Source organism: Rhipicephalus microplus, chromosome 6, assembly GCF_043290135.1.
Source record: "Rhipicephalus microplus isolate Deutch F79 chromosome 6, USDA_Rmic, whole genome shotgun sequence".
Taxonomy (NCBI): Eukaryota; Metazoa; Arthropoda; class Arachnida; order Ixodida; family Ixodidae; genus Rhipicephalus; species Rhipicephalus microplus.
The window spans coordinates 189,125,919-189,148,952 of NC_134705.1; the positions used below are offsets into that span (position 1 = coordinate 189,125,919).

The window sequence follows — 23,034 nt, forward strand, 5'->3', positions numbered from 1 at the left end:
GGTGCAACGACCTGGGAGATGCGCTGAGCTTGAGACGAAAAAAAACGTTAGCTCGTCGTCGCTGGCGCAACGGGGTGGGTGGGGCCGGGAAACTGGACCGCCGAGGAGCTTGTGTATGTTACTGTAAGCCATGGCTAGCGTGCGTGTGTGTGTGTGTGCGTGTGTGCGTGCGCGTGTGTGCGTACGTGTGTGCGCGTGTGTGTGTGCGTGTGTGCGCGCGTGTGTGTGTGTGCGTGTGTGTGCGTGCGCGTGTGTGCGTGTGTATGTATGCGTGGTTGTGTGTGTGCGTGCGTGCGTGTGTGCATGTGTGTGTGTGTGCGCGTGTGTGTGTGTGCGTGTGCGTGTGTGTGTGCGTGCGCGTGTGTGCGTGTGTATGTATGCGTGGTTGTGTGTGTGTGTGCGTGCGTGTGTGCGTGCGTGCGTACGTGTGTGTGCGTTTGTGTGTGTGTATGTGTGTGTGTGTTTGTGCGTGCGTGCGCGCGCGTTTGTGTGTGCGCGCGTGTGTGTGTGTGCGTGCGCGTGTGTGTGCGCGCGCGCGCGTGTGTGTGTGTGCGTGCGCGTGTGTGCGTGTGTATGTATGCGTGGTTGTGTGTGTGTGCGTGCGTGTGTGCGTGCGTGCGTACGTGTGTGTGCGTTTGTGTGTGTGTGTGTGTGTGTTTGTGCGTGCGTGCGCGCGCGTTTGTGTGTGTGTGTGTGTGTGCGTGTGTGTGTGTGTGTGTGTGTGATGCCGCATACCTGAGCGGTACCTGCCGCATTTCGTTCTAGATTTGCCGTTCATCCGCCCGCAGTAGATAGAGTTCATGTTGCATCTGCTAGCTCCCCATTTCTTGCGAACATAAATTCTGCTTTTGCGGCCTCTCTTGTTCATTGGCGTAGCGCAGGGGGTGTTTTCGGGGTTTAACCCCCGCCTCTGATTTCTTGTTTACATTTTGTATGTATATATGTATATACGCGCACACGTACAAAAGCACGGGCATATTTGCATGAAGGTGCGTCAGACCCTCCATGGGCAAAAGAAAACTTTTGGCCTTCTGCTGTACGTCCGCGTCTGTGCCGGTTTTTGTTCTTGAAATGGTACGATAAAGTGTAAAGGGTGGTGAACTCGGAGTCGTCTTAGGGGAGTTTAGATTATGTGCGTTTATATCTACATGAAATGTAACACAAGTATCCATCAAAAAGTTCTTGTCTGCATTCATCGCTACATAAATGGAAACGGAAATCCTGCGTCATGTCTGTTGTTCGTGTCTGTACAAGGACATGATGTGCTATATGCAGATTTTGCTTCTCCAATGTGAATGAAGGACCCAAAGCATGTACGCGCCGACAATACGTGGCCGGGGGGGGGGGAAGAGGGGGAGTTTGTCGTGAGTATCCAGTTCTTCTGCGTTAATCTTAATAGCGTTGTTTTATCTAGAACCCAATCTTTGTCAGAAAGATATCATAAAGCTATATAACTGCTCGCACAGGAATCACATTTGCCCCGAGCTAATAGCGTAGCTATAGTCTGCGAGAAGTTTGTGTACAACCCAACATGTGTGACTGTAGGAAAGGTGATGCAATACTATAATACTGCGATCCAACCTGGTCTATTTATACAAACGCAATTGGAATGCACACAGATGCCTCTGCATCGTCTTTCCCTGCTGCTGGAACAAGACGCGAAAGATGAGCGGAGGGCGTTAAGGCGGTCGCCGTTGCTAATGCGTGTTACAGCCGTAGGCCTTAAGCAAGACAAACACTTGCGGCAGCTATACAGCAGACGACCGGAGAAGCAGAAGGCATTCCCTTTCTTCAATCGTCCGTCCGCCGTCTGCAATGTAGTGCGCGCGTCGTCTGCTCCTAATGGCGGTGTTCGTCTGTGCTCTGCGGTTTCTTTCTTCCTTTTTTTCCTATCTGTAAGTGGAAACGCTGGCAAGCGCCACGCTGTCTGCATGGAACGCAAGGTCCGGTGCGCCTGGCCTGGCCTTTTCTTGCTTCTTCTAACGACGCTCTCTCCCTCTCATCAAATATACTCTCTCCCTTAATCTCTTTCCTTCTCGACTCTTGCTCCATCTATGAACCTGCCGGGTGGTTTTTAAGTAGTACGTTCGCCTCCGAAGGCGCCGTCGTACAACGGCGCTCGAAAGAGACTCGCATAACCTTCGTTCACACGTCTCCCTCGCCCTCCAACTGCGGTCCCTACCGGCGTGTACCGCATATAACCGTGTAGTAGCTGCACTTCTTACTCTTCATCTCCGTTTAGAGCGAGTAGTGGCCGTATTTACCCTAGTAAGATCTGCTGAGCGTTCGCGGGCTTGTCGCCATGAAAGCTCACCGCATTGGTTTTATTTAGTTAACTTGCGCATAGCAGCCGCACCGCAAAACAATAACCCAGATTGAGTTTGCGCTAGAACAATAATTATTACGTCAACAAATTCAATATATAGCTTTTCTGGGTCCTACCGTATATGTCTGTGTAATAGCAGCGTGCCTATGACTATAGACATCGATAACAATGTACCAGAGGCGAGGTGCGTGCACTACAATGCATTTGCCTTACTAAATTAGAATGCATCCTACACTATGAAATTAACTTCTAGTACCCTTACCATATATGATTATATTTGTAAAACCTCGCCTCACACGTTATTCCGAAGGGCGCAGCAAGAGTACGAACAAAGTGCATCTGTACGAACAAAGTGCATCTGTACATGCATCTGTACAGTCTAAAGACTGTACGAACAGTCTTTAGACACTAAATTGAAACGATTGATCGGCCTAGACTGAAAAGTTGAACTCCGGCTACTCTAATATTGTTAATGTAGCTATGGTTTGTTCATTGCGGCAAAAAAAAATCAAAGTCGAAGTTTAATTTCATTTTGAAGTTCCGTGCCGAAACCCCTGCACGTGACGCCATGGACATTAAAGCGTAATTTCCCTGCTTTGGCGACATCGGCTCAATCGAATTTCTCGAAACTTCGTAATGTTAAGCCTCTGGGCCCCCTCAGAGTACAATGTACATACCTTTTTTACCAGTCACGAAGATACGTGTGACCGAGTAGACGGCGTCAAAATCTACGATAGTTCAAGCACAGCTGCAACTTGACCTACCTGGCACTGTTCCAACGACTGTGGGGGAGGGAAGCGTCTGGTGCGGGAACCTTACGGTAGCATCGCTATCCGCATTTTCTTGTCGCTAGCTTTCTCGCTTACTTACTGCCCCTCTTGTGGTAAAATAGCTGTTTTTTTTTTACATTGTTGAACACTTATTTACTAATGTGAGAAGAATCGTTTTTTTTGTGTAGTGTCCCTTTAAGGAACTTCGGCGCAAAATGCATCATTTTTTTTATTATTTTCACGACAAAAACCTCGATCTTGAAAGCTTTTCGAACGTTCTTTGACGAGGCAAGCCTAAATGTAAATGTATGAAATTTTAAGTGTACCCCTTTCTGTTATAGCGTCTTATTTTGGTTGCCTTTTTTCCCAATAATTGTTTGTTTGTAAACACCCAAGTGTGCATCTATTCTGTACTTCATAAACGACCACTAGAATGTTATTTTCTTTTCTTTTTTCTTTCAATCATACGTGAGCACCGTATGGAGTTTGGTGTGCCATTGTTTTCTGTTGCCTTGTACAAATGGGAGGTGGGGCTAGTCAAGCTGCTATAGCGCAGCTTTTTTCCTACTTTCCATGCCACAATTGTTTCTTGCTTGTGTAAATCACGGTGTATCGCTGTGGTGAAATAAATTTCAACTTTCAACTTTCAAATTCCGACTTTCCCGGGAAACGCCGCAATGTGACGCGTTTGTTTGGGCGAGGGGCGCGCCAGTAGTACGCGAGCGAACGCGACACAACCTCGGTAGGAGGCCCGGAGACCGGCCGCGTCGACAGCAAGGTTGTTCACTGTGCATAGTCGCCGGTTAGCTCGCCGTCGACGCACCGTTCTCCGTTTTCCACCCCCCACTTCCCTGCCCACCTCGATCCATTGTTTTTTTTTTGCCGTTGGGCCTCTCATTACGGAGTTTTAGCTTGTACGTATACTTCTTTACGTTACCGTGTTACCGGATACCGGATAGAATCTGCGCATGCGCGAGTCTTTACGGAACGTGAACCTTTGCGTAACGTAAACTACTCGCCGGATAGGCTTTACGTTCACGGCCCGGAGCAAGCCACCGAGTCAAGACAAGCCGAAGCAGAAGCGCCAACGGCGAACACGTTGTCTACATTCGCTCTGTCATCAGCGGAATCGATGTCTGGGCGCAAGCGATTTACTCTCAGCGATGACATCGCTCTAGCAAAGGAGGTATTATATGTTTTATTTATTTACTTATATTTATTTCTTGCATAGAAGATCCGGCTGCTGTTCAATCACCGATCCCGAAGTTCATCTCCTTCTCCGCAACACTCATTTGCATTACTACGTTTCCGTAGTCTCCGAGTTGTAACGTCTCTGCGTTGTAACATGGCACAGTGAACGGGCCTCTCGCTTCCATCGCAATGTAACCACCAGGGCCGGATTCGAACCTGCGACCATCGGGTCAGCAGCCGCGCTCCTAGAGTTACTGTATGTGCTACCTTTACAGTATAGACATTCGCAGCACTGACAGTAACCCTACGTGCACCATAAATAACATCACTGATTGATTGATATGTGGGGTTTAACGTCCAGAAAACCACCATACGATTACGAGAGACGTCGTATATAGTGGAGGGCTCCGGAAATTTCGACCACCTGGGGGTTCTTTAACGTGGCACCCAAATCTGAGCACACGGGCCTACAACATTGCCGCCCCCGTCGGAAATGCAGCCGCCGCAGCCGGGATTGGATCCCGTGACCTGCGGGTCAGCAGCCGAGTACCTTAGCCACTCTACCATCGGGGCGGGGACGGATAACATCACTGCTGTGTGGTGGTTGACTACCGTACTGTAAAGTCGGCGGGGCCCGCCGACATTTTCGATCAGAACCTGTACGTGGCCATAAAAATCCGTTAGAGAATGTAGGTGAAAAAAAAAGGAGCAAAATGGACGCCGTCAAGTGAAAGCTGTTTCCGCTTCAATCCGGTGGGATTTGGTTGTCCTGCCCCCCCCCCCCCCCGCTCTCTCACCTCCTCCCCCGAAACTACTCGCTTCGTGCACACCCTCTCCCTGCACTCCTACTTGTTGTTGTTAGTGGTTCATGAGGAAAAGGAAGAAGGCACCTAATTTCTGTCTGCCTACAGGCGACACGGCGCAGTGCCTCCTACTTCGGGCGGCTGTACGGTGTGCACCTACGCTGCTTTCAAAAACGTACGCACACTCTTCCCACACGGTCACCCACTCCATCACTCCACGCTGAGCGGAGGAGGCACTTTGAGGTCTCTTCGTTTTGGCTGCACCGGCTGAACCAGTTCAAAGGGTGCAGCACCTTCGTCCTCGTTTTGCCGGAGCAGCGCGCGCCCTCTGTCGCACCCTTGTGAAGCAGGGTTCTTGTTGCTGATTTGTTTTTCTCCCGGGCTGAGCCCCGGAGAGTTTTTCTAATAAGGACAAAGCCGTTCGGTTTCCAAGAAACACACAAAAAGTTTAATTGAAAAGAAAAAAAGGCAAAGATTCCTCACAAAACAAAACACTTAATAAACAGTTGACTGGACATGACGAAACACATCTGTAAACACCCAACAAAAACGTTCAAAGTCAGTAACCAAACCTAACGTTCGAAAGGGGCTGAGTGATGGGAGTAGCGCAAGATATCTGTTCGGTCTCACCCACACGCTGAATTCCGCCGACGATGAGCAAACCGGAACGCGGTGATTCCGGCTTCAGGACGCGGGCAGGACGGGGGTGAAGGAACGCTGGCTGCTGACGACACGTCGAGAAACCAGGCCGGAACGTGGTGGCTCTGGCTTTAGGAGTGTGGACCCGTCTGTGACGAGAGAACGCAGGCTGGTGGTGACGCGTCAGAGAACCAGGGTCGACCTAGTCAAGCAGCTGGGCGCACAGCTCGGGCCCGGAGCCCGACGGCTGTAGCTCGCCTGCCGGAACCAAAGTCCGCAGGCCCTGGAAAGGAGTTCAGGACCGGATGGCCACGGTCCTTTGGAGCGGGAACACGACGGCAGGAGGCCCCGGCCGGTTGAAGACCTGCAGGCTCGGGTCCTACGCCCGACGGCCCATCTTCAGCGCCCGGTCCGGTGACGACCTTCCGCTTGCACTGCCTGCCTCGAATTCCCCTTGCTCTGGTCTGCTCAGGCTCCTGCTTCAGCTCTGGCCCACTTGTCTCGTTCTCATTGGAGATACTGCTGTCTCGTGGTGTCAAGCCATTGGGCCTTGAAATCTCCGTGTTCGCTGCCCATTGGATGTTTTACCTTTTGTTTACTTCACGTCCTGCCACGCATCCTCGTGCTCGACGCTCTTTAACGTCGTCATTCTTGTTTAAGCAGCCCCGCACGTGCACTCTGGTATTTCTCCTTTTGTTTTTTTTTTTTTTCCGTGACGCGCACTTTTCGAAGGCGCGCACTTTGAACGCGCACCACACATCACAACCCTCTGCACTGGCTCCCTCGTTTTGTCTAGGTGTAAGCCTAGTTCCTGACGAGTTCTGTACCGGCGTGCACGCACTCCAAAGCAGGTGCAGAGTAGTGCAGCATGGCGGGCGTCCCCCCAAGGCCAGAGCAGACGACGTTGCAAATAGTTGTTCAGGGCGTTCAAAAGGAAGTTAAGGCACTTCACAATCCCGACGGGTCATTTATGACGGACGCCAACGGTTACGTCTATGAGGCATCAGGTAAGTCAGGCTGCATGCATTGCCAAAAAACGTGGTTAGCGGCCAGGAGTCGTAGTCGGTCAGCAAACAGCCTCGTAGCATTGCTTATGCTATGTCGGTATTTTTAATCTTGGTTTTCGCCCTTGCAGACGGCAAGCGCGTTACGTTGCGGTTCATGGCAGGGAATCGTGAAAATGACCCCCCTCCGGCACAACCGCCGACGCCTTCTCCTGCCTGCGACGGCGACGTTGACAGCGATGGGGCTTTAGCCGCATTTCCAGCAGCAGCCGCGTCGGCTGAAGATGTGGAAGAGCTTTGGAGCGCCCGAAAAACAAGGTTCTTCATCGCCAAATACTCGGAAATGAAGGACTTGGTGGGAAAAACCAGGGCACTTCGGTATGTCATCCTATGTCCAAAATTATTTGCAGCTTTTTATTATTCCGTTTCACTCTAGGCAAGCACCAACAAGATAAGGGCGCATGAAGTTCACAATGGCGATGGTTATTGTTGCCTACATTTTACTGCCAGCAATTTACATTTTACTGCCCCCCCCCACTGAAAAAAAATTTTGGCTATGCGCCTGACTGTGACATATACGTTTACATATACACACAAACAGTATGTATAGTCACGCACATATATACACAACGAAGGCATTCGTAATGTTTCATTAAGTCAAGTGATCTTCAAAAACAGCGACGGTGCTTTTGTGTTGGGCATTGCACAACCGCTGTCTTGCCGAAAAGGTGCAGCACCTCCAAGCTCAAGCCATGTTGCAAGTGTAGTGCTGCCTTGAGAATTTGCACTAGAGGGAATTGCATGTTGTTATTCTGAGGCACATCTCTAGCAAGTCTCGCCCTGCAGTCCTTGTGTCTTCACTGTCTGTCCGCATTTCTCTCGCACTGCCACTTTTCAAGATGGTGCAGCTCATTGTTAAAAGAGATATGCTTCTTGACACGTGCTACCCTATCTTTGAACCTAGACTGCGCCGTCGTGTCAGCAAACAAGGTTGCGCAGCTGCATGTTTTACAATGCAAAGACAGGTTAGAATATGGCTGTCTCCTTAGTGAAGCTTTATGATCCAAAAGAGTGATTTACACAATGTTCAACTTCTCCAACATAATGCTTCCCGCACAAAAAGAACGTTCGCAGTTATCAGAAGTGTGTGAATAGTGAATTTCGGAACCTAATCAAGTAAGAGTCAAATAGTAATGGCACCAAATAGTAATTGAATACTGTTTGAATAGTAAGTAGACCATTTTCAAAACAGCCTTAGAACAGAACATTTTATTTGAAACAAATAGTCACAAACTTTCGACAAAGGCCATTACAGTCAGTTTGAATCTACTCAAAATACCACAATTACGAAAACTAAGGTAATCTCGTATGCAGCAGGAACTAGAATATTCGTAACATTTTGTAATTGTAGGTTCAACTACGGCATTGACTAGCGTTATCAACGTGAGACTTTGTCACCTCACTTTAAATAAAATTGGGACACAAAAACAAAACAATTTACAACCAAACATTGCAGATACAACTAAATATGTAACGGAGCAGATCAACCCGTCATCACAACATGGCCTGCGCACTAAAAGCGGATAACAATGGGCGTTGAAATTTACATCTGCAAGAACAATTTACGCAAACGCAAAACTTGTATCTGTTGCTAGTCGTGAAGCTGCAAGCACTCGTAGTTCCCACCTTTGGTTATTACAAGACGAAGACAGGAGCTGATAAATGCGATACAGCTAAAGTGCAGTAAAAATTGAGCAAGAATGGAGCTTTCAGAAGCGCATTCATTCGACAATCAATATAGTGTAGGTAGTCTTGCAAAAGCTTGGGCTGCGTACAGGTCACATTAGGGATTGAAAGAATGACTTGTAGCTGTTTCGTTGTTTTGGGGTTCTCCCGCCAGTGCCGATTATTAAAAGAATATTTGTTACTTAGAATATGTGCAATTCGATTCGACTTAGGAACCGAATACAGTGCTGTTTGATTCATTATCCAAAATTTTCGAATAATCGAACATCCCTAGCAATTATCCCTGAAAGCTACACATATGAAGTACTAAGGAAAGGTTCATGTGCTACTGCAAGACTTGGGTCACGTTACGTCGCTTCCTTCTTTCCTACTAACTGTGCTTTGCTTTTTTGTTTAGCACAAGAAGGCTTCTGTGGAAGAAGTTGGCTGAGGCCATCAATACGGAGTTCTTGTGCAACGTGACTGCCACACAAGTGGAAAACAAATGGAAGTCGCTGGACAGAGCATATAAAAAGTCAAAAAAAGACAACAATTCTTCAGGTCACCACCGTGTGAACTGTGAATATGAAGAGTAAGTTACGATTGTGTCTTCATATCTTCAGTGATTCTCATAGTGTCTATTACAGAGAGCTGGCAGAAGTCTTGGAAAAAGAACATAGTGTAAATCCAAGGCTGCTCTTGGAGCCTGGAAAAACAATCCTGCCTAGTGCAAGTCCAGAGTAAGTAAAAATTACTTAATTTGTGCTGTAGCCTGGAAATGACATGGCACCTGTACAATTACTTTCAACAGCACCAGCATCACTGAAGCACCTCAAGATGCAGCAGTCCCAGTCGAGTGCAACACAGCATCCAAAGTTCGGAGCAGCACAACGCCAAAAAGGAAGCGCCAGAGTAGGTCCCAAGTCACGCCGCTCTTGGAGGCATTAGAAAAAATGCAAGCTTCGAGAGCTAAGCAAGAGGAGGCAGCAGTGAAACAACTGGAGGAAAGAAAAAAATGGGAAGAGGCAAAGGCAAAGCGGCATGATGAGCGCATGCAGCGATTCGATCGGTTGATCGACGTACTCTCAAATAAGGACGGGTTATTATATGGGCAATAAACTTTTATAACACTAGCAGTGTCTACTCCATCTAATTTGTTAAAAAAAAACATTGCTTCTAGACGCGGCACCCCACTTCGCAAAACATTTGCACACTGAATAAATCGCGAAGCAAAGATGAACTTCTAGCACTGTTCCTTTGCAATGAACTCTCGCAGAGACTGACTGTAGCCTGGCAGACTGCAATCAAAATCTCCTTCACTTTCATCATTGCCCACATCTTCTTCTTGGGGAAGCGTTGCAAGTTCCTCAAGGAAGTCCCTTTCATCGTTGCACATGTTGTGTAGCACACACGCAGCCATAACTATATAGCAGCACTGTTGCACACTTTTTGCATCAACAAGGTAGAGCCTCCTAAAACGCTGTTTAAGCAGGCCGAAGGTGTTCTCAATAAGCACTCGTTGTTGACTGTGTCGTTTATTGAAGCTCTTTTTCCACGTAGGAAAAGAACTTCCATTGTCCTTGAATGGGGTCATGAGCCATGGCATCAGTGGATATGCACTGTCACCCAGTATATAATTGTCTTCACATTCCTGAATTGCGCGTGCAAAGAAGGGGCTCTCCCTCAGGACACGGGCGTCGTGAACCGAACCTGGAAACCCAATAAACACGTTCAGCAACTTGTTCCTGTCGTCGCAGATTCCTTGCAGGATTATCGAAGGCCACTTTTTCCGGTTGAAGTAAGACTGCGTAGATTCGCTTGGAGTGAGTATCCCGATGTGTGATCCATCGATACAGCCGATGGTGTTTCTTGGGCCCTTGCCTTTACTTTTGGCGAGGAAGCCGTTCTTTATGCGGGTCACTTCCGCGCTACTAGGCCAGCAAATTATCTCATCGCTAATAGCGTGTAAGAAGTGAACGACCCGTGTCACACAAACATGAACAGACGACTCGGTAACATCGAATTTGTCGCCTATGGCGTACATAGATATTTGTGAGCCTAGGTACACAAGCGCTATGAGGCATGTTTTTTCGGCACTGATTTGTTGGCGGCCTTGCACTGCCCTTGGGTAGAAGGCTGAAGTCTTGAACTTGGCCCTGAAACTATCAAAAGTCTCCCTGGACAGCCTGAAGAGGCGCTTGAATTCATACTCATGGTACCTGCCGATAATGCTTTCGTACCCGGGTACACGGTTGGCATCGTCGCGCACCAACGCGCACGCGACCAAGATGCACGCATCGTCGTACTCATCGTCGCAGTCACTGCAAACGGCACCGCTGACGGAATCGTCGTCGCTGCTCGAGTCCAGCAATTCCATCGCAGTCACAAGAAGTGCCATCACGGCCGTGTATTGATCGGACAAGGCGGCGGAGGCGGCTATTTTAGGCTTACACTACAAGGTGTTCTCCGGCCTGCACTCACGTCAACTCACGCCTTCGTTTTGGCTGTAGCCGTCGCGCGCTAGTGTCGGCTAGTGCCGAGGCGTGGTTGAGGCTGCACCTGCACTTGCTCGACCGGCGCTGCACGCTCACTGCACCGCTTGGCACCGCTTTTTCTGCACCTGCACTTTTCTGAACTAGTGCAAGCCAAATCGAAGATTCCTTTGGCTTTCCACGACGTCGTTCGCGACCCGACAACGACCACCATCGTAAAAAAAAAAAAAAAAGCTTTTATTCTCTCTTTCTCTCCTCCTCCTTTCCTTTCGTCCACCTAACTTCAATTCCTCACCGTTCGGTGCTTCCCCGTGTTGCCATTGTGCCTTGCCGCTTCGATAGCGTTTCGCTCTTTCTTTCTTTCTTTCTTTCTTTCTTTCTTTCTTTCTTTCTTTCTTTCTTTCTTCCTTTCTTTCTTTCTTTCTTTCTTCCTTTCTTTCTTCCTTTCTTTCTTTCTTTCTTTCACTCGCTTTTCTATTTCTGTATTACAGTAGTCAGGCGACCACCGTGGTCGAGTCTGGCTGACGTGCCTCCGTGGAACGTTGAAGTTCCGCCGCCGGAAAAACTGTTGCGTGCAGAGGCGTATAAATGCGTCACCCCCACCGCTTCCTCCGCTCCATCGCACTTGTAGCTCTCACCAACATGCCCTAAACCTATATTCCTTTAACATTAGTAAACCAAGAATGCATATGTCGAATTAGTCTCTCTTTTTTTGTTTCTTCTCACAAACCTGTACGTTGTACGGTTACCATTATCAGCCGTTTAACGTGTACTGGAGAACGAAGGGCCTCTCAGTCTGTTATATTATCTTGTGTCTCCTATACCTCTCTCCTAATGTAACCTATCTTGCTCAAGTTGGCTTCATTTTCGTCACTCCATTTGACCCTCTGCTCCAACCGACCGAAGCTAAAAAGTTGGCACTACGCGGCCGCGACGCGCTTACCAACTAAACCACGGCGTCAGACATCCACTTGTCGGGTGCATGGAAACCAGGGAGTGTTAAAGAACCCCCAGGTGGTCAAAATTTCCGGAGCCCTCCACTATACGGCGTCTCTCATAATCATATGGTGGTTTTGGGACGTTAAACCCCACGTATGAATTAAACCAGGGAGTGCGCGTTATGTGGATATATGTGTAGAATTGAATCTCAGTAAACGCGATATACGGTCAAGCAAAAACACCTTTCTAGCATCTGCGGATTCTTGGCAGAATTCCAGTGTGAATTCACGTCGGCGGTCATAAGTACAAACACGACGTGCTCGTCGCTGTAGCGCCAGCAGCAGAGCAGCAACAGCAGAGCAAATGGTGCACGGCCAACGCGCCCTGCTTCCCCGGAGCAGCAATTATTATCGGGGCTGCCTCCTCCTCCTCCTCCTCCTCGGCTGCTGCAGAGGTGTGCGGTGGTGGTCTGAGTCAGCGCATGTGTCACACCGCGCGCGTGTATGTCCTTCCGCACCCACTCCCACGCTTTGTAAGCCCGCCCGGACTGCGGCTTTCGAGCAATACTCCCTCACCTATACTCTCTGGTTCAATCTCGGCGAGGCGTTATGAACCTGGAGGGAGAGAGGGGTCAGCCGTTGCAAGGAACACTGTGTGCAATCTACGACAAAAGGAAAGTATGCCATGTTCGTAGGTTTACGGGAAGATAAAAAACATAAATCTTTATGCTGCAAGTTACGCTTCATGAGACAAACGAGACAGGAAGGAAGGAAGGAAGGACAACAAGAGAGAAGGTAAGTTAACTGGGTGGGGGAATGGGAAAGGGGAGTATAAAGTTGAGAAAGAGGGAAAGGGCAAGAAAATAGTCAATTAGATGGGCTGACGCGTATGCAGTGGTGGCACCGTGCAAAAGTCAAAGGCGTTCACATAAGCTTGTAGTCCTCGACGGACATGTAGTGAAAAAGGGGAGTATAAAGTTGAGAAAGAGGGAAAGGGCAAGAAAATAGTCAATTAGATGGGCTGACGCGTATGCAGTGGTGGCACCGTGCAAAAGTCAAAAGGCGTTCACATAAGCTCGTAGTCCTCGACATACATGCGGTGAAGGTAACGAACTGATCGGAGACACTGCTTGTATGCTTTCGCGGTAGTTTACTCATTGTGGGGGACGCGTCTTGATCCCGATCAAACGCTGACGTGTGTACGTTTGGCTCCGGCTACTTACCGTGTTATGACCACCTCTTCAGGTCCTTGGACCCTGGATCACACATCACACCAACTGTAAGTGGACCTGGCACCCATTCGACACCTTGTTGGGATGTGATAATGCTCCTTGAGAACAGTGCTGACTGTTTATTGTTCAGCTCGACCGCTTCCGCGCTAGGCCTAACCGCCGGCCTAGTATGAGTGGAGGCGCCCAGCGCGACGCGGCCAGCGTCGCAGCGGGCGTCGCTGCTGGAGGCGACGCCGCTCGCTCATGGCGTGCTCTACATGCTGACCTTCGTCCCACTGGTTCATCGGCTGACACCTGCGCAGCGGATCTGAAGAAACCATCTTCATGGGAGCCTAAACCTCCACCACTGCCCGATGCGGACTACAAGGTGATTCTTCGGATACGCGGGGGTCTCGACTGTACCAAGTTGCACCCCTGTGTCTTACGACAACTCGTTCTCAAAGCAGTTGGACTTCCCATCAGCAGCCCTGATCAAATCAGGGTCAATCCCACCAGTCACACAGTGCTCGTGAGTACGTCAAGCATGGACCGAGCAGATTTATACCACAACATCCGGACCTTAAAGTTCAACGGAGTCCCCTACGAAGTCGTCACCCACGTTGCCGACCCTGTAGATTCTTGTCGTGGAAGGTTTCATCTCCCTCTGGATTACGCTGACGAGGAAATCCTTCCAACCCTCCAAAGATGTAATCCAGCCATGACCATTGGGGCCGCTCGCCGACTGAGCACCACCGAAACCATCTTGGTTGTTTTCCGTGGCACGCACGTCCCTTTTTACATCAACTACGAAGGCTGCACGCTTCGCTGCCGCCCATTCCGACTGAAGGTGGAAGCCTGCACCCGTTGCCGAAAAATTGGACATCGCCAGGATGTCTGCCCCTCTACTCCCGATGCAATCTGTCACAAGTGCGGACTGAAGGATTCCTCAATGGACCATGAATGTGAACCCGTCTGTGTCGTGTGTGGTGGAGCTCACATCACCGGTTCCCCATTGTGCAAACAGCGTTACAAGACTAAGACACCTAAATACCAGACACCTAAGCCCTCAGAAGTTCCATCATCCCGGACACCGAGCCTTAATCGCTCGCAAGAGCGTGGCCCACAGCGGGGTCGCAGCAAGAGCAAGAGGCGGGGCCCAAACTCGACTCCCAAAGAACTTGACTTCCCGACCCAGTCAACGAACCCCCATTCCACCAGTCATCTGCCAAACCCATTAAAGGTAAGCTGGGCACAGGCAGCTTCCTCTAACTGCTCCTTATCTCAAAACATTAGCCTAGAAAAAGTTCTAGCTGAAAACGCTAGCCTCAAGGCAGAAATTCAAAAGTTAAAGCTCGAGCTACAATCCCGAATGCCCCTTAGCAATCTTTCGCAGCATTCCGAACCACGATCTTTCATTCCTGCTCAATCGCCCCCTGCTGTTGAACCCACGATACCTCTTCCTCCTACTGACATGGACACTACAATGCCTCGAGACACCTCCCAGCTGCCACCCTCAAATAAGCGCAAAACCCCTGCCACACCACGCGAAGAAGAATCTCTCAGCGACACAGTTCTAACTCTTAACGATAGGATAAACGCCCTCGAAAATAAAACACAGAAGAAATTCGCCGTCATTGAAAGTAAGATTTCTCACATAGAGAGCAGATTCACAGCTCAGGAGACGGGCCAAGCTGCCATAAATGACAAACTTGACAAGTTTCTAGATTTTGTACAAACTCAAATGCAGCAGACCACTGCATGGATTGCGGCCGTCACGGCCAATAATCCAAATATAGCCGTACCCGCCTTCTCTCCTACACCCCCTCCCGACAATGGCTGCAAACCCTAATCGCTCGAACTTTGTAGTATGGCAATGGAACTGCAGGGGGTTCCGCAAAAAGAAAGCGACTCTTCAACAATATTTGGCCTCCTGCCCCAAACCCCCTGCAGTCATTGCCCTACAAGAGACCCACGGAAACATAACTTTTCCCGGTTACAGTGTACACCAAACTAAATCTCTAAATTCTCCCGATACTGCAATATTAACGCAAAAACATTTGACGGTAACTCACTCTAATTTCGACGGCGTCGATGTGGAGCACAACTTTTTGGAGGTCCTTCCTTGTAAAACTCAAGAATCGCCTTTATACGTATTAAACGTCTATAGTAGGCCACAGGCGAAACACCATCGCTTCAATACTCTCTTTGCCCGAGCCATTGCGGCCGCGAAACATCACCCTCTCCTAATACTTGGTGATTTTAATGCACCAAATCAAGTATGGGGCCACTCTGTTTCTACACCCAAGGGTAGGGCTTTGTGGGTTCACATACAGGATCACCGCCTCACCCTCCACAACAATATAGACATGCCCACTAGATTAGGTAATAGTGTAGCTAAAGATACATCTCCCGATCTTACACTCAGCCATCGCGTTCACTTTGTCACATGGACCAACCTGAACATTAACTTCGGTAGTGACCACTACATTATTCAAACTACCATACACTTCCGACACAAACCTTTAGCTCCCAAGCGCCTGAGCCTTATTAACTGGAACAAGTTTCGCGAGGCCCGTCACTGCTCGGCGCCTACTGAGATAGATGATATCTCGGAATGGGTACAGCAATTGCACACTGACACAAAAACGCATACCACCATGTTACCACCTGATACGCCTTTTACAATAGTTGACACCCGACTTCTTCACATGTGGGAAGCTAAGCAATCTCTCCTCAAACGCTGGAAGAAGAGGCGACACAATCGCCGACTGAGACTGAGAATTGCGAGACTCGATTTGCAAATTCAGGACTATGCCATACAGCTTGCTTGTCAACAATGGACCCAGAAATGCGAAAGCATGCATGGCCACCTAGACAGCAAGATGACATGGCAGCTCCTGCGGCATTTATTAGACCCTACCATATCACGTACCGCAAATAATCATCACATTAACAAACTACTTCACTCGCACAAAGGTAACTTAAACACTCTTTTTAATGATCTTCGCGACAAACACCTACCCAGCGCGTATCGATACGATGCACCTGACTATATCGGACAACCAAATGATGATCTCAGTAGCCCCATAACGGAGGCTGAGGTTAGACACGCGCTTGCGAACCTTCGCACCTCATCTGCACCAGGCCCTGACCTCGTCAATAATAAACTTCTCCGCAACTTAGATGAAAACTCAATTATAGCCCTCACTAAATTTTTTAACCACTGCTTCGACACTTCTACCTTGCCGGCTGCGTGGAAGGACGCCAGAGTTATTTTCATACCAAAACCTGGTAAGCCCATAAACACAGCCAACCTACGTCCGATTTCCCTCACTTCATGCATCGGGAAAACACTTGAACATGTAATCCTCAACCGCCTTAGCAAATTTATAGAAGAACACAACTTATACCCTCACGAAATGATAGGCTTCCGTAAATCCCTTTCCAGTCAAGATGTCATGCTTCGACTGAAGCATGACATCATTATCCCTAACTCTAGTCTCGATACTCAAGCAATTCTCAGTCTCGATCTCCATGGGGCTTTTAACAACGTCAGCCACACTGCCATATTGAGTGAACTGAGCGCTATAGGCGTTGGTAAAAAGATTCATGATTACATATCTGCGTTCCTTTCGAACCGTACGGCAACTATTTACATTGGGTCTGAACACTCTTGTTCTTACTCCTTGGGGAGTTTCGGCACACCTCAAGGATCAGTGTTATCACCTTTCCTTTTTAACATCGCGATGATGCCGCTGGCTCGAACGCTGAGATCCATATCAGATCTCAAATTTTCACTTTATGCAGATGATATTACCCTCTGGATGACAGGCGGCTCCGATGGGCACATTCAGGAAACTCTGCAGACTGCTGCTGACAGGGTGGTGGTTTGTGCGGGTAACATGAATCTGACCTGTTCACCCACTAAATCTGAACTGCTCCTCCTTCCTGCCCATCGGGGCTCTGAAAAGCACATCTCTGATATACAAATAACACTGAACAATACACCCGTGCCTAAAGTTGACAGACTCAGGGTGCTTGGACTACACATACAACGAAATCGACTAAACACACACACCATTAAAGCACTTCAAACAACTGTGGACCACACTCTACGCCTTATAGGCAGGATATCTAATAAGCATGGCGGGCTACGAGAGGCAGAGCTCCTCCGCCTCATCCAAGCCTTCGTCCTCAATAAAGTGACTTATTCTCTCCCTTATCTGTTCCTTCTGAGAAGAGAACAAAATAACGTAGACACTTTGTTACGTAAAATCTACAAATTCGCTCTCGGAGTCCCCATTCGAACGTCCACCGCACGGCTCATGGAGACAGGCACATTGAACACCTTAACGGAACTTATTGAAGCACACTTAACTTCACAATATGCTCGTCTTTCCAACACACAGACCGGAAGATACATACTCGATACCCTCAGTATCAGGCCAACTCCAACCACTAACGCCAAACACACTATTCCGCGTGAAATACACAAGAATCTACTCATTCCGCCGCTCCCTAAAAACATGCACCCTGTGCACCACGAGCAACGTCGACGACAGCGTGCAAAAACTCTCGAAAAACGATTTTCTACTTCTAAAGAAGTGCTCTACGTTGACGCTGCCGAATACAGTACTCGTCCTTTTTTCGCCCTCTCAGTTGTGAATTCGCTAGGTCAGATATCTGCTGCTGCTTCTATTTCTGCTTCCTCTTCTGAGGAGGCGGAAGAAGCAGCCATAGCTCTGGCCCTTACAGTTCCAAATTATTCACTTATTATTAGTGATTCAAAAACTGCCATCTACAATTTTGGAGCGGGTAGGGTGTCCAAAACAGCCCTCTCCCTCCTTTTGGCCCATCCCCCGCAACAAGACACGGCTTTAATATGGACTCCCGCGCACGCGGGCCTTGCCGGTAACGAGGCGGCTCACGCCAGCGCCCGAGGATTTACGTTCCGGGCGCAGGCGCTGGAAGAGCCAGGCCACGTTCCGACAACGGCACCGTTTGCTGCGCGGGATCGCCTTTTAACATTTCACGACATCTGTAGTCACTACCGCCTTGGTCGTTTATCCTTACCGCCGCTAACGTCGAAATCCATACGAAGGCGCGAAGTACTGTGGCGACAGCTGCAGACTCACACCTTTCCTTCTCCTTACATTCTTCACCTCATGTACCCTTCTCTTTACCCGTCCTCCTCCTGTAAATATTGCTCCGCACAGAAAGCAAATCTTAATCATATCATGTGGGGGTGCTCTAAGCACCCCCCTCCACCGTCCCTTCGAAAACTAATTAGTAATGAGGAGCAGTGGGAGGCTGCCATGCGCAGCTTGAAACCCGACGTCCAGGAGGCCATCCTGGGTTGGGCAGAGAGGGTTGCGGAGGACTATCGAGCGTAGCAATCTCTCCTCATCTCTCTTCCATTGCACCTTTCCTTTACAAAGGAAAAATAAAGTTTATACCTACCTACCTACTCATTGTGACATAAATTGAAAGGAATGAAATTGAACGAAAAGGCAACCTGTGCCGTATACAGGGACCGAGCCTGGAACTTCCTGATGACGTGTCCGATGCCCTACCAATTGAGATGCAGGGGCGGTCCCTAACTAGTAACTGCATCCTCTTTATTGCGTACGTATATCTGTGTAATCTTGGCAGTGTTATCCTACGCCGCTTCGTAGTCACGATTGTGAGTGTCGAACGCTCTTTCTTTGACAACTGACGTCATGTAGCGCGCCATCTTTACGTGGCACGTTTTCAATAAATGCCACATTTAGTAATATGCTTAATCCATACGCTCGAAGGCCAGACCAGTCGAAGCGACAAAAGAGCCGGAACCACTAGCTGTGTTTACGTTACCAACCTATGCATTCTCCCCTTTAAACGTTTTCTTTCTGTCTTCAGCGCGCCTTTCTTACCTGATATGATAGCGTTTATGACGGACTGGATAGTTGGCACCGAATTTCTTGCAATATGATGCTAGATAGACAAAAGGCCTGGCGCTTAGCGTGTGTAGGGCAGTGGCGTTTAAACGTGTTTAACGCCATCGCTTTCGAGTCTCTGAATTCCACTACTGTTCTTTTCTTGTCCTTGAAAGATTATATATATATATATATATATATATATATATATATATATATATATATATATATATATATATATATATATATATATATATATATATATATATATATATATTTTTTTTTTTTCACCCACTTTTCTTTCTTCTTATTTGCATTCCATTGGTTCTAATAACTTCCCCTGTACATTTCTTGGCATTACTGTCTGATACATCTCATTAATATTGTGTCAAAACACGGAAAAACGAGCCCTTACGTATACACTCCTTTCCCTTACACACACACACACATATATATATATATATATATATATATATATATATATATATATATATATATATATATATATATATATATATATATATATATATATATGTATGTATGTGTGTGTGTGTGTGTGTGTGTGTGTGTGTGTGTGTGTGTGTGTGTGTGTGTGTGTGTGTGTGTGTGTGTGTGTGTGTGCGAAAGTTATTGCACGACCGGACCGGAATGGCATCATCGCGTGACTTCCGGTCGTGCAACAATAGCGCGTTGCGACCACTTCCGGTCATGCCCTCCCCCCTACACCCTGACGCCTTGAGCGCGTATATAACGACGTGAGCAGTTAAAACGCAGCCTCAAGTAAGGCTGCAACCTCGATTGTCCGCCGTGCCTCTGCCGTTTCTGCATCACGTGGGCATGTAGCGCTCCGAAAAGGTTGGCTTGAGTGCTCCTGCACGAAGAGATAGCACTCGGTAGAAAAAAAAAAATGAAACGCAGTGAAGTGATGAGTAGGACGCGCTGCTTTTTCTTCTTGGCTTCCAAGGGCACATGCGTATACGTGATTGCAGAATTATACACACTTAAAAAGACCTGCCACGATGTGCGTGGCTGGCAATAGAGAGTTTTAGTACTGCGGAATGGTGCTACGTACGCATCACGCAAGCGCCTTGCGTTACGTGGCGTCGTTTGCCACTAATCGGCTTTTAGTACGCCGTAGTACCCGCATACGTAACGAGCGTGTTGCGCCATCTGGTAGATCAAAATAGAAGCACGTGTTGTTGACAGCCAATGTGAGCCAATCCAAGTGTTATAGCCAGATTATGGCCACATCTTAAGCCACAGAGCCGGTCGGTGCTTGCCTTCGATGCCGCCATTTTGCAAAACGAAGTCTCGCGCTGTCGCGAACTTTTTCGAGAGCGGCGCGATCACCTCATACGTACGCACGCACGCACCTCATGCGTGCGTACGTAGCGGCTGCGTACGTAACGCGATACGTGCGCGTTGCGGTCTGCGCATGCGCACTACGCAGAACGTGGCGTCCTTATACGTACGCATCGCCGCCACGTACGCAGCGTACGCAGTACTAAAACTCCCTAATCTCCTGCCGCGTTTTCGCGGTCATTCGGTGTGCGGGTCACGCTATCCGCGTGTGGCGTCAGTTATAGCGCAGAGTGCTCCGTGGTCTGCGTCCTCTGCGACATGCTACGGGACACCCCTTTCGAAAGTGAACCAGCTTGGCAACAATCTGTTTCTGCGTTGCGCTTCTGACTCTGCATTCCTTCTATTTTTTGTTTTGGAAAATTGAAAAAAAAAAAGAGCATACGGAGTGACCTGCATAGCTCCGTTTCCGTGTGTGTCCTTACTAACAGTGTTAGAGTGTTGAATTGGGTCTCTTGGTACGTACTGATTTTGAACGAAGAAGCAGCGCATGGAACAGGACGATGTTTGTGTCGTCTCTTCTCCGTCCTGTGCCAGCGCTGTTTCTTCGTTCGAAAACCGTCACGTACCGAAAGCGGTGCCAAAGAATGTATATATGTGGCATTACTTGTAGCGCCTGTAACTGTAGTGCAGTAAATCATGACAAAAATGCAAATTAATTAAAGTGAACGGATAAGTATGTTCGCAACAACTTTTTTCGTCCAGTTCAACTACTTTACGTTTAAACAGAAATTACGGCATCGTAGTTCAAGACTACGAAAATTGCCCCTGCACTTTTCCTGGCTTCATCGCGCGTTGGTTTCATTATAGAGTGTCTCTTCACCAAGAAAGCCAGCCCTCTATCTATTTCCCTGCTTTCGTGCGTGCTCGTGTGCCGAACATGTTGGCGCAAAAATTCGGACTTTCGCCTAAACTTGCTTCACTAAATCGCTCGCTGTACATTTTACCACTATGTAAATTAGACCGAAACATTGATGGTATCTAGAACACGGTGCGCAGAACGGAATATGAATGATATAAAAGAATACATCATTTATTGCTTTCTAAGTAAGAGGCCTAGTGTTATATTTTTTTCGTTTTCCTCCATAGAAATGTGTATTTAGTTACACGAGTTCGAAAAGCGTATACCCTGCAGTACACTCTCATTCACGTCCCGCTTAAAAGGAATATATCCCGCCTAAATGTACTTCTTTTTTCACCGTAAACTTTTGTTTTTCGGTGAAAAAAAATGTTTTTTTATTTATTGATTGATTGAGATATAGCCAGGAAACCGCCGAGTTCTGTCTTGTTTGCTGGATGTAGCCGGTATTTAAGCAGGACCTGATTAAGGTTCTATAAACAGTCAAATTGTGTTCGAGTTCATTGGTTTTTTTTTTGTGTGTGTGTGTCGATCAACCGCGTTTAATCTCATTTTCCCCCCCTTTATTTCTCTCTTTTGCACTTTCCATGCGTGTTCTCTGAATAAGGTCGAACCGTGAACGAATCGCTTACATATTACGCTGGATTACTTCTTACGGTAACGCAGGCGATTAATAACGGAGTGCCACTTTTTCGCGTAGATTTTTTTCCCATAGCTTGATCCTCTTATACGATTACGCGTCGCGTGGTGCTCGCCAAAGACCTTGTCGCATCCGAGATTACCGCGATTGCATCGACTCGCCTAGCTGAGCGTCGCTCCTCCCGTGACCGTGACACCGTCCCCGTCGTAGCGAAGTCATAGAGGTTCGCAAAATTAACTAGAGGGCACTCCGGTGCTGCGATCGTTTGGTGACCATGGGAATGATGGGTAGTACACACATTTGCCTAGTCTTCGTACTTGCGGGCGGCGAATCGTACTTGCGGCTTTGTTTATTGCTGGTTACGGTTTCGTTTTGAAAAAAAGAACGAACCCTTTTGAACTTTGTGACTTGATTCGAAATGGTAAGCCCAAAAGAATAAGGTTGTGAAGCGCAAACGATGAACATTTTCTAATTTATGTTTTCGTGAAAAAAAAAACAGCTCCAAGCCACACAAACACACACGAAGCCAAAAGCAGGCCAGAAGTACGAATATTAGACAATTGTGTGTACTACCCATCATTCCCATGCTCGCTAAAGCGCCGTGCGTTGCAGCTCCCACAGACACTCGCGCTAGAGTTCCCTCTAGTGTATATTAAGAAACTATATGAGGGAAGTAAGCGCTTCTAGAGGGCTGACCACATGTACGCGTTGCAGCGTATCGACGCACTGACGCGGTGCCGCTCAATTTCTCTATGTGGAGAGAGGGCGCATGGCTGCGCGCCCTCTCTCCGGTTGGGAGAGGGCGTGGCGCCGCGTCTGAAAGCAACCAAATAACCACGCGCTGCGCCTCGTATACGTATGGTCAGGGCCTTAAAGGGGTCGTGAAACGGTCGCTTTGCAACGACAATGCGACACCATCGGCAGCAACATGCTCTAACTGGCGCGATCCGCGTCCCACAAGGACGCTACTTAATATGACGTCAGAGTTCGATTGAGCGCTGATTGCGTATGACAAAGGCGCTGATGAGTGTCCCAGTTGCTCGCACTCCCAAGTACCGAAAAAAGTTCCGCGTTCCTCGATAGGCAAAGAATTTACTTACGATGACGTCACCTAGTTAGTGCGTGTGGACGCTGGTGGCTTCGCATTGTCGCTTTACGGCGA

General features: G+C 48.2%; 3 protein-coding genes across 3 annotated transcripts in view; all 3 read left to right on the forward strand.

The window, feature by feature from the left end:
- The window catches only part of LOC119166979 (cell division control protein 42 homolog), a 136,758-nt gene that overhangs the window by 45,945 nt on the left and 67,779 nt on the right, over nt 1-23,034 (forward strand). The window lies entirely within an intron of this gene.
- On the forward strand, nt 6,451-9,591 carry LOC142765744 (uncharacterized). The gene is made up of 5 exons (XM_075867283.1): nt 6,451-6,736; nt 6,865-7,111; nt 8,877-9,050; nt 9,106-9,198; nt 9,270-9,591. Exons 1-5 carry the CDS (start codon nt 6,598-6,600, stop codon nt 9,574-9,576), a joined length of 960 nt encoding a protein of 319 aa, XP_075723398.1. The 5' UTR covers nt 6,451-6,597; the 3' UTR covers nt 9,577-9,591.
- On the forward strand, nt 12,786-18,562 carry LOC142765743 (uncharacterized). The gene is made up of 2 exons (XM_075867282.1): nt 12,786-13,167; nt 13,251-18,562. Exon 2 carries the CDS (start codon nt 13,290-13,292, stop codon nt 14,946-14,948), a length of 1,659 nt encoding a protein of 552 aa, XP_075723397.1. The 5' UTR covers nt 12,786-13,167; nt 13,251-13,289; the 3' UTR covers nt 14,949-18,562.

Bases quoted from the DNA above. Each gene is read 5' to 3' on its own strand.
- LOC142765744 (XM_075867283.1), top strand. From the start codon at position 6,598: ATGGCGGGCGTCCCCCCAAGGCCAGAGCAGACGACGTTGCAAATAGTT. The intron at 6,737-6,864 runs GTAAGTCAGGCT...TCGCCCTTGCAG, and splicing joins TTACGTCTATGAGGCATCAG to ACGGCAAGCGCGTTACGTTG. The intron at 9,199-9,269 runs GTAAGTAAAAAT...TACTTTCAACAG, and splicing joins CTGCCTAGTGCAAGTCCAGA to CACCAGCATCACTGAAGCAC.
- LOC142765743 (XM_075867282.1), top strand. From the start codon at position 13,290: ATGAGTGGAGGCGCCCAGCGCGACGCGGCCAGCGTCGCAGCGGGCGTC.